The sequence below is a fragment of the Polyodon spathula genome, chromosome 1 (assembly GCF_017654505.1).
Source record: "Polyodon spathula isolate WHYD16114869_AA chromosome 1, ASM1765450v1, whole genome shotgun sequence".
NCBI lineage: Eukaryota > Metazoa > Chordata > Actinopteri > Acipenseriformes > Polyodontidae > Polyodon > Polyodon spathula.
The window spans coordinates 64664194-64675879 of NC_054534.1; the positions used below are offsets into that span (position 1 = coordinate 64664194).

The 11686-nt window shown below is 36.8% G+C and overlaps 1 protein-coding gene across 3 annotated transcripts in view; it reads left to right on the plus strand.

The window, feature by feature from the left end:
* LOC121320823 (protein FAM193A-like) overlaps nucleotides 1-2675 on the plus strand; it is a 43596-nt gene extending 40921 nt beyond the window's left edge. For all 3 annotated transcript variants that reach the window (XM_041259501.1, XM_041259509.1, XM_041259518.1), the window contains exon 22: nucleotides 1107-2675. In XM_041259501.1, coding sequence (XP_041115435.1) covers nucleotides 1107-1200 — 94 coding nt within the window. In that variant the 3' untranslated portion in view covers nucleotides 1201-2675. The remainder of the gene's footprint in view (nucleotides 1-1106) is intronic.
* The last annotated feature ends 9011 nt before the right edge of the window (nucleotides 2676-11686 follow it).

The window sequence follows — 11686 nt, forward strand, 5'->3', positions numbered from 1 at the left end:
GAATCAGCCCCCAAATGTAGTCTCCCATCATGTTCTCGTTGTACTGTTCTTGGTAGCGGCGTTCAAAGTCCAGTATATCCTGGTGGAAGCGCTCGCCTTGCTCCTCCAAGTACGCTCCCATGTTCTCCTTGAATTTATCAAGATGAGCATCAAGGATATGGACTTTGAGGGACATCCTACAGCCCATTGTGCCGTAGTTCTTCACCAGAGTCTCAACCAGCACCACATAGTTTTCGGCCTTGTGATTGCCCAGGAAGCCCCGAACCACTGCGACAAAGCTGTTCCAAGCCACTTTCTCCTTACTAGTGAGCTTCTTGGGGAATTCATTGCACTCCAGGATCATCTTTATCTGTGGTCCGACGAAGACACCGGCTTTGACCTTTGCTTCAGACAACTTAGGGAAGAAGTCTTGAAGGTACTTGAAGGCTGCCGACTCCTTATCTAGAGCCCTGACAAATTGTTTCATAAGGCCGAATTTGATGTGCAGTGGTGGCATCAGCACCTTCCGGGGGTCCACCAGTGGCTCCCACTTGACGTTGTTCCTCCCCACAGAGAACTCGGTCCGCTGTGGCCAGTCCCGTCTGTGGTATTGCGCCTTGGTGTCCCTGCTGTCCCAAAGGCAAAGATAGCAGGGAAACTTGGTAAAACCGCCTTGGAGACCCATCAGGAATGCCACCATTGCAGCCTCTTGATGCCATCTCAGAAAAATGCAGATATGTATCAACTTAGGCAGCTGGAACTAAACTGAACTGGTGGGCTTAAGGCCCCTGTATTTATACTGCTATTTATATTACTGGAAAGTTCTAGAAGTTACTCCAAGTTTACTCAGCACTGAATCTATCTGGAATGTTCTGGAAAATAGGTAAATTTCAAAATATCACTGTCCTGGTCACAAAAACAAAGTCTGTGGGGAATAATAGCCATTTTCTGTACGTTTGAGGCATAAGCAATTAGGAAATAACACTTACTACCCAGGAACCAAAAAAAAAAAAAAAAAATTGTTACACAGTGTTATCCAAGTTTTTTATTCACATATTTCTTGGTTTGTTAATAAAAACTATTTAGATGTCCATTTTCTGTTTTCTAATATCCAGTTATTTTTTCAGGTTTTGCTTGGACTCTACTAGACAGACCAGACAGCGGCTTTCCATCAACTGGTCAAACTTTAGCCTGAAGAAAGCCACCTTTGTTGCACACTGACAGCATACAAAGACTTTGCAGAAACCAATCAACGATGACTCTGCTGACTCAGTCCTGCTGTGCTAAAAGCTCCTATGGCGTAAGCCATTGCTGCCTTGCCTTGTCCTTGTTGCTGCATGGTTCTGTGAAGAACCCTTTTGCCTATTAGTCTTGCAAAACTGAAAAAAACAAACAAAACAAAAAGCTACTTTCTACCTGGATTTGTTTGCTTATGTGCTTGTAGTCTGTGAGTGGGACATTTCTCTTGACTGTGGCCATAAAAAAAAAAAATTGTTCCAATTCTTACTTGTTTTGGTCTGGAGTAGTCCAGGCTGCTTAACTTACATTTGGATGAAGGCCTTCCAAAAACAGTAAAAAGAAAAGTTAACTGTGGCTTCTATCACACATGTATCCCGAACTTGGTCAGTGTCACTCTACTTTGCTCCAGCATTCCCCAGACAAGATATAAAAAAGGCAAATACTTGACAGAGATATTCTTTCGTTCTGTTTCATATTCCGCCGTTTAAGAAGAGTACAAGTTAAGCTATGTGGTGTTTTTTTTTTTTTTTTTTTCTTGACTTGTAGCCAGCTTGTATTTGAATACTTGCAGAATGGAATTTAAAAAGAACAATACTCACACTATCGATCTGTTATAGAGTGTATATTGTATTAACATGGAAGCCTAACTGGCTACTTTTTTAACATATTGTTAAGTAATATTAAAAATCTTGTCTTTCTTTTTGAAAGATAAAATACAGTAGTGTGGCAGGAAGATGTCTTGTGTCTTTTGAATGTTATTCCTTTTTATTTTTATAAAGAAATGTTTCACCACTGCATTTGCTCACTGAAATATGTGAAGGTGAGTTGGCAGGTGTCGTGAGATTCTTTTATCATCATCTAGGGAAAATAAGGTGGCTTTGAACATTGAACACGGCCAACTTGAATGTAAAATGTAGAAAGGATATTTTTGCTAACCCATTTGGTTTATTTTTTGGGGCTTTTTATTTTCAGACCACAATAATCATAATTGATTTACAGTTTATAACATGCACATGAAATAGTGTTTTAATTTATCTGAAAAAAAAAGAATACTTTTGAATTTGGAAGATGAAGAAAAAAATCATGTTAATTTTCAGTTTACTGGTGTTCGACCAATCCAATGTAATTCAGTAAGTTACTTGGTAGTTCGTTTTCAGTCTGAACTTTATTCTGTGTAAAATGTTCATAAAATGGAAGCATTATGTTCAGAAGAGTTCACAGGAGCACTCATATGGAAGCTGCCCTGCTGGGAGCACTACAGAATTTGAAGTACACACTTCTATAAATAACAGGTAAATAAGTCCACAGATAAATACTGAATTGCAGTCATAAATGCCTGCCATCTATATTGCTGCTTTTACTACATGTCATTGGAAGCAACCTGTTGTTTCTTTAGAAATAACAGCAAAGATGAACACTTGTTAGTTCACATATCAAATACAAGGATTTTATATTATACATATTTTGTTGACAATTACTTTTGTCTGGCATGATTTTCTTAATATACAGTATATATTTTCTGTTTAAATACTGGAGTGTAATGTTGCTATTAAGTACTGTTTGAAGGGCTATGCTTGAACTGCAGCTTACCACTAGATGGACTTCTGCCATATTGCATTTTTCTACTCAATTACTCAAAGCCTCCAACTAGTGTTTTCTACTATTGTAACAACCTTGACTTGCATAAAGAAGGATAAACATTGCGTGAAATAGCTCAGCTCACATCACTTGATTTTCAAGATGTGGTGTCTGAAGCATAATCAACAAGTACAGAGAAACATTGTTGTCTATCCTTCAAATCACCTTTGACCATTGTTCCATAGTCCAATTTCTGTGTTCTTGTGCAAATTTTAGCCTTTTAGTTTTGTTCCCCTTTATTAACAGAGGTATTCTTACTGCAACACATTTTTTGTCCTGATTTCAAGAGTGATCATCGTGCTGTTGATGGACGACGACACCTGCCACTTCTGTTGTCAATTCAACTCTTGTCTTTCTATTCATATTATCTTCAAGCACTGCTCATCTTTGTTAGACAGCTTGTTGGGTCCTTCCTTCCAGCTTCCAGTCCTGGGTTTGTCAATTAGAGATGATGTTTCTCTGTACTTGTTGATTGTGCTTTGGATTCCACGCCTTGAAAATGAAGTGATGTGAGCTATTTCACTCAGTGTTACAGTAGAAAACACTAGTGAAGGCTTTGAGTAAATTGTTGATGCTTATCTTGCATCAGAGTAGAACAATGCAGCATGTCTAAGACTTTTACACAGCTCTGCGTGTGTGTGTGTCTAATATATATATATATATATATATATATATATATATATATATATATATATATATATATATATATATATATATATATATATGATGTATAGTGCTAGATCACGATCTTAATTAATGATAAAAATATTAGGAGGTAGTAGTGCTATATACGTGTAGTACTTCAAAGTGTTAAAAAAAAAAAACTAGCATTATTACTTGTAGTAAACCCTTGACTGGTACGACCTAGTAGTAATATTGTACAATGCTATAAAAATATTATAGGGCACTATAGGAATGATTTATTAAAAGAAATATAATACACATCTGTCTATGTCAATGTTGACCCACTCTGAAAAGTGAGGTACAGACTTCAGGAGCTGATCTTTTTGCAATAGATAATGTTCCAGATAGCAATTTAAGAGGCTACAAGCCACCTGAAGCCTAAACTAAGAAAGTAGATGAATTTTGAAACCCTATTCTTTAATCGCTGTAAATGGTGTACATGGTCCAGAAGGCCGATCGGTTTCTCCCTCTGCACGGATCCAGCTGCTGGAAGGGATCTAATAAGTCTCAAAAGTTCAAGGATGCAGAAAACAAATGAGTCAAATCACATGTAAACGTTCAGTGCTGTAAAATCCTGGTGTTGTCTTGGAATTTTTGAAAGGATTTTCTGATTTCTGCTGCAAAAGAAATTATAATTAAGGTGATAATGTTGTACTTGAAAAAGAGAGACATCATTGTACTTCCATGGTGTCATATGCCACAAACCACAGTGGCTGAGGCTTCAGATGGATGGCTTCAAATACAGGCGCCCAGCAGGTAAATACATTTAACCTGCCAATGTACGAACACTGCTGCCTGAGCAAGACTTGAACTGTGTGCTTGCTTTAACCTCTATGCCACCATGTGAGCCAGAGATGACGAGAGTTTATGAGGAAAGACATGATGGAGACATGAAACACCAAAAATCTTTTTTTTTTTTTCATTTCCAATTTCTGCAGAAGTTACATGGTCAAATATGTAATCTTCAAATGTTAAATTTTCCCACTTTTCGTGCTGTTACTGAGTATCATTGAAAACCACTACATTTGTACAGTAGGACAACATGTTTGTGTGTTATTTAAACTGTCAATCCTTTCTAAAATCCAGAAGATTCTTGGTGGATAAATAGTGCCAACTGATACATTGATACTCAAAGTGGAAAACCACTTAATTATTTGTCTCCATAGGTGACACAGCGTTTACATGCCAAACAACATTCATTTGTTTTGAGCTTTAAATGTCCTGAATTATGATTAATGTTATTTTATTTATTTTAAAATACAGCAACTTGAGACACAGAGTGTAGAACAGCCGAAGCTTCTTTTAATCACAGTTTGAATTTTCATCTGCCACATTTGAATATTCAGCATAGGCTGATATAATTTAAAAAATCAATGAGGTAATGTACTGCCTATCAGTTTAGTTTGATTGCTTCTGTAATCTGTGAATATACTGACTTCAGCTAGTTCTTAACGATGCATCTCAAAAATATGCCTGCATTTATTACATCACAGATAAGAGCTGAACTTAAAACTATAATAGACAAATGAGTCATAAAAAGGGGCTTTAAAAAAAAAAAAAAAAAAGCAATTGCAATTCAAACTGGAAATCTTTGAATGGGAAAGTGTAATAGCACTAGAGGGACTTTGTTTTTGGTATTTCCAATGTTTCTCTTCCGCTCATGTTGTCAAGCTTTTCATCACAATTTTCTGGGTTCCTTTTCCAGTAAGTTAGCCTGAAAAATATTACCAAGTTCCCACCTGCCCCTGCCCTCTTTTTAACATTGAAAACAACACATTTGTCAAAACTTTATCTAACAATAATACAATTCTTTATTTTTTCATTCGAATATCTATACTAGTTAATTGTGACCCACGATTTAAAGTTCTTTTTTTTCCCCCTGAGATATTACTAGTATCATGTTTCTACTGTATCTGCAACTTAGCATAAGTCATGTGACTTGTGTTCATAGAATGTAGGTCCCCTGGGAGTCTTCGGTTTGATGTGAAATGAAAGTGCATGACCACCTTTTAAATCTTAGTAACAGATTTGCCCCAGAAACTTTCTGTGGTTCCATTTCTTTCACTACAGGCAACCAACCGGTTTTATGTTATAAAAAAAGAGCATAATTGCTATAAGAAATCACCTATTCTTTTGCTCAAGCTTCTTGGCCATGATATACTTTTAACTTTTTAATGACAATATCGTATGGTAATTGGTGTACGTGATAAAATAGGTAAAAGTGAAATTAAAACTTGATTGTTAATTTTGGTTCTGTGTATTCTGTATCACCAGTCATTGCTGCAGTATATTTTAGATTCTTCGTAATCAAATGGCTATGGTAATTAGTGTTTTTTTTTTTGTTTTTTTTTTTATTTTTTTGGATCTCCAGTATTAACTCCCAGGTTTTAAACCTGGGCTAGTTTTAAATAACCAAACGTCCATGTTCTTTTTGTATCTTCACACCATCAGTGGATATATAATGACAAATGTACAAAAACCACAATACTGTCTTTGTCTTTGATTGATTCATTCAGGGCATAACATCTGGGGAAGGAAGTCTGTGACTCAGTGTACTGTTACAGCTGAAGAGTATTTAGTGATGTCATGGAAAAAAATGTCTTTTTTTTTTGGGGGGGGGGGGGTAGCACATGTTCACCATTTGTTTCTTTTCAAACACTCATTCAAAAATTCACAGGTAGATTTATGTTAAATGCCAAGTGTAAGACAGGGATCATAACTATTAAAGTTAGTCCAGTGATTTCTAATAGGGTATGTTTAATGAAATCTGGACTTTTCTACTATGAGAGAGGTGTGTTGTACATAGATTTGGTATTGAGTCCTGCAGAAGTCCAGTTATACTGGTTTATTTCAAATAATGATACTTTCTTGGTCATATTTTTCAATATATAATATGTTGACCACTAGTAGCACCTTGGGTAATTTGTGAATTGTCCAGTTGCCTTAATCAATTGAAAACACTTATTTAGCCTGGCATAATCTAGCCGGCTACATATTTCAGATAATCATATCTACAGGTGTAGTCAAAGGTTTACATACCCGAATGGAAATTTGTAATTTCTCGAAAACAAAGAAAATATTACAAGAATAGCTAAATTGTTCAACCAATATTGAGGTAATGTGTTGCTGTTTGATTAGGGTAAATATAAACAGAAGCCTAGTCTCTTGAAAGGGTTAAGATGTGAACCTGTGTAGCGTAGCGGTTATGTAGTTAGAGTGAAAGTATGACTAGTTAGGGCTCAAATCCTGATATATATATACACACACACACACTGATGCACAATGAAAATGCAACGGTCTAAGTTTTATATCAATAATCAGCATGATTGAAGGCATCCTATCTGTAAGAAAAGTTGCCCGGAGAATGAGATGTTCTGCTTCAACAATCAGCAGACTAGTCCAGAGAAACCAGGAAACTGGCTCTGTGAGGGGCAGGCCACATCCTGGAAGGCAAAGGGTCACCACACTGGCCCAGGACTGTTATGCTGACTGTTGTGTTGTTCAAGCCAACCACTGGCGCAACCGCGACCAGCCAAGCTTCGCCAGCTGCAGCTGAACATCCCACAGCAGTTGATCCAGAGGCTGATCAGGTCTATGTGTCAACACTGCTAGGACGGTGTTAATGCTCAGGGAGGTCATACACACTACTAACTTTGTAACAGTGTGTCTCATGTTTTATATTGAAAACTTGTCATGATTCATGATTCTTCTATTTTTGTTCACATTTTCTGTGATTTTGTTTGATATCTATGTTTAAAATATTTGATTAAATCAATTAGACCTGAATGTTGAATTTCTTTTGTGCATCAGTGTGTGTGTGTCTATATATATATATATATATATATATATATATATATATATATATACACACACACACACACACACACACACACACACAAAATAAAATGCTTGCAAGCCGAAACTGATTTTCTAAAACAAACCGTGTGCTTTATAAGTTACAGTAAAAAAAGAAATAAATAAAAAAAAAAACGCCCAGATGGGTATCAAAAGAAAAGCCTGACTCCACTCGGAGTACTAACTAAAAACAGGTTTCCCTGACTGCGGTTGGAATGGCTAAGCCTTTTATCCAACAAAACAAAATAAACAAAAAAGAAGCACTGATCGACACTGGTTGCAGTTTCCAAGTGACAAATGTTATTCCGACTTACATAGGTTATCTGATTGCTTGTACTCCCTACTATCTCTGGGGTTCTGGTGACACTGGGCTCCCTCTCTAGGGCTCTGGCAGTGCGGGGCTCTCACGGCACGGACTGATGGCAATCCTAAATCAGGGAGACTGTTGCTTTCTCAAATGCTCTGCAACCCCCATAAACAACACATATGTAACATATAAAAGACAGACAAGACAAACTAAACAAAGTCCTGCAACAAAGCAATTGTCTGACCTTTATATACAAAAATCATTACTAATATAAAATTGAACAAGAACTGTTAAATAAATATCAAGATAAATAAATGTCTATGTATTCATTTATTTCAATATTTATATTGATTTATGTTTGATTTTTTATCATATAGGCTATCCTTCAGCATAGCTAATTCTCAGAAAGTATCTTCCTTTTTTGTACATCGGGGACCACAAACAGAGTTACACGGATCTACCAGTTTAGAGAGAGGAAACCGTACTTACTTGTGCCAACAGTGAGTACACTAAGCATTACTCTCACAGGAAACCAAACATTTTCAGCTCCAGCTCAAAAAATCTCAGAATGAGGACGATGAAGATGAATGATGGCTTGAAAATTCTGGTGTCTCCAGAGAATTCTCAGCTGGCTGACTTTATCTTTCAAGATACTGCTTGTCTCAACTAATTGTGCAAACAGAAGGTTGGAGGTTCAAATCCCACATACATCAGCATTTTCTTACTTTTTGCAGGCAAATGTTCCATTTTAAAACAGAAATAAATAACTTAATGTAAATGATATACATGTCACAATAAGTGCGTTCCCAGTATATTTTCATGTTGACAAAACAAGTTAATAGTCATTAAAATTGGATGACTTGTAACATACATATGCGTGGATAAAAGTCTGCAAAAAAATGCGTCTGGAGAAAAAGAAGATTTATTATAAGGCATTTTTATCTACCTTTGGCAATTTATTCCTCTTACTCTTTCACCTAAGTGTGTTGGGAACTACAAATTAAATGTTGAATAGTGATTTTGGTTGATTTACTTTTGCTGCACCAATACCCTGAAAACATATAAACTATCCCTGCTGTATAGATAGTCACTGGCAGTTCTTGCGCTTTGTTGTAACTTGGCGTGTGGAACTACCATTATTCTCGATTTATTTAAGCAATTTTGTAGTAAAACTCCAAAAATGCTAATTCAAAAGTATTCATACCCTTTGTTGCTATGATAGTATTGGCTACAAGGTGCTAGAAAATTCAATATGATAATGCAGAACCTAATTCTAGAAATGCTGGGTTGTAGTTGAACATTCTTAGAGAGTATAAAAAGGTTAGGCATAGAATGATTGCTGTCATTACCAATAAGTTAACGGGGGAAAGAGCTGTCTGAAGACTTTAGGCAGAAAATAATTTATTGTCACAGAACTGGCTGCAAGTGGGATTGGGGTTTCCATTTCAACTATAGGCTAAGTATTGCATGGTGAAGGTCTCGATAGTCGCAGGCCAAGGAAAAAGCAGCCACAAATCTAGCTATTTGGTCATGCTGATAGGGCCCGATATTTGAAAGGTTTGCCACCGCGCAAATTGGTATGCATGTCGCAAATGCCGTTTTGCCGAAATTGTGCCAAGTTGCCATATTCGAAACGTCCTTTTACGCGTTACAATCCATTCTGCGCTGTGCAGAAATAAAATGTATGCAATATGGGGGGAGTGGCCGACAATATGCGTGATCCTGGTATATTCGAAGGTATGCGCCAAGCACAAAACCAGGTTTGTGACACGCAGAATAAGGATTGTAAAAGGACTGCGTTAACTTCGTGCACGCTACCATTCCAGCACTGACTACAAACAGGCAACAATGGGAAACGTGGGTAGCATGCAGCGTGTCCGTCTACATGTGGATGTGAATGATGCAAGACACACCCAGCAACAGCAACCTGGTTTTGATTGGTATATTTTCTTTATTATCCTTTATTTAACTAGGTAGTCACATTGAGATTAAAACCTCGAGTGAGACCTAGCCAAGCAGGTAGCAGCAAGTCAATCTGACAACAAGAACAAATACACAATAAAATACAATTAAGACACAAGCAAATCACATTTAAAACAATATACACAAAAGTAGTCAACTATTTAAAACAATTACAACTCTCAGTCACGAAATCATGCAGTTTACTCTTAAATTGAAATAAAGATATCTGGGTCTGTAGCTTTAGTTTGGACTGGAACTCATTCCAGGACCATAGGGCATAACAAGCAAAGGATCCTTTACCAGCCCCAGTATGCACATTTGGGATTTTAAAATGCAAAAAAGAATAAGATCTGAAGCTATGGTTACTATGGGACTAATTTACATTGAATAGCCTTATATACCAGAATATACCAGTGCTTCAAACTGTGTAAAGCCAAAGTAGTCCAGCCTACCAAATCGTATAATATACAATGATGAGTATTAAGTCTTGTATTTGTAATGTACCTCAATGCTGCATGATATAGCGAGTCCAGTTTACCTAAAGTTGATGGTGATGCAAACCTATATACTGCATCACCACAGTCAATTTGCGGCAAAAACATACAAGCAATAAGCCTCTTTTTTTGTTTCCATAATAACATATATAACCTGTTCATATCATAGTGACGTTTATGGGGTATTCCCATGCCCAACAGACGAGTGAGGAAACATGCACTCACCTCTGTCCAGCACACTGCCTTCCTTCTGTTCCTTTAATAAGGTCCTATTAGCATATGGTAATGCATCTGTAATTAGAAACATGAGATGAAAATGTATTCTAGGTGGACAGTCATTATGCACATAGCGCAATCAAATTTGAATTGGGCAAAAGCCCTAATTTGTCTGAATATACCAATATCTGCACCATAATTGTATCGGCATCCAACGTATACCATCAAAGTATGGAAATGAAGATTGAGAGAAGAATAAAGAGGGTGCGGGGTCCTGTCTGTTATCTTTGCTTTGTGTTGCCTCATATCTGTAAATTAATGGCATAAATACATCATACACCCATCTTACAGCTCATTGCTTTATTTGGCTATTCCGTAGGTTGCTGTGCATTACGGGTGAGGGGCGGACAGCTGCAGTTCGACGAGCCAAACACCAACAGGGCACTCTTGCTGTGAAAGGCATGTTGACATTTTCCTAATGTCAGACTGGTGATACGTTCAACCAATCAAAGACCTGTATTTTCTCTGCAGCAGTCCAATCATAAGTTAGCTGAGGCGGGACAAACAGTTCTGTTAACTGTAACTTCTGAACGTTTTTAAGGAAACTAAGGTTTTGAATGTCTGTGTTGCTAATTGTACAGAGACTGTTCATTTATTGAGAAATCATAGGGTACAATTAACATTTTAGGAGCGTATTTAGAATTAATTATTATTCTTATAAAAAAATGGCATAATGAAAAAAAATTCCGGCGACACTCAAAACTTTACAAACTGGGCTCAAACATGATGTTCAAATGGGTGAGTAGAATGAATAACATAACACATTTCTGTGTATTGTGTATATAAAAATGCTTGATTGATGTTTACTTTGCAGGTTGAATGAACTCGTTACATTTACAAATCAGAGAGTGTGCTACCACAGTAGACTTTGTCACGGCACGCACGACTATTTATATATATATATATATATATATATATATATATATATATATATATATATATATATATATATATATAATAAAAAAAAAAGCCTTAAAAAATTTTACTTCAAATGAAAGTTACAGCTATGTCAGATACAGTCAGCCTTTAGAGAGAGACGTTGAAATTTGAAACCTATATAGTATTTCCTCGTGATGCAGTACTGTCTGTATTTAATAAAACAGTGGCGTTATCAGTACATTAATTTGCAGCCCACTATTCCACTGGGTCTGGAATGGGTCAGAGTTGCAGCTGATCCACTGGTCCATCTCTGCCTCCTAACTGCTCCTGCTTGATGCTCGTGGGTTTCGTTCTTAATCCCGCTTTTGATGCC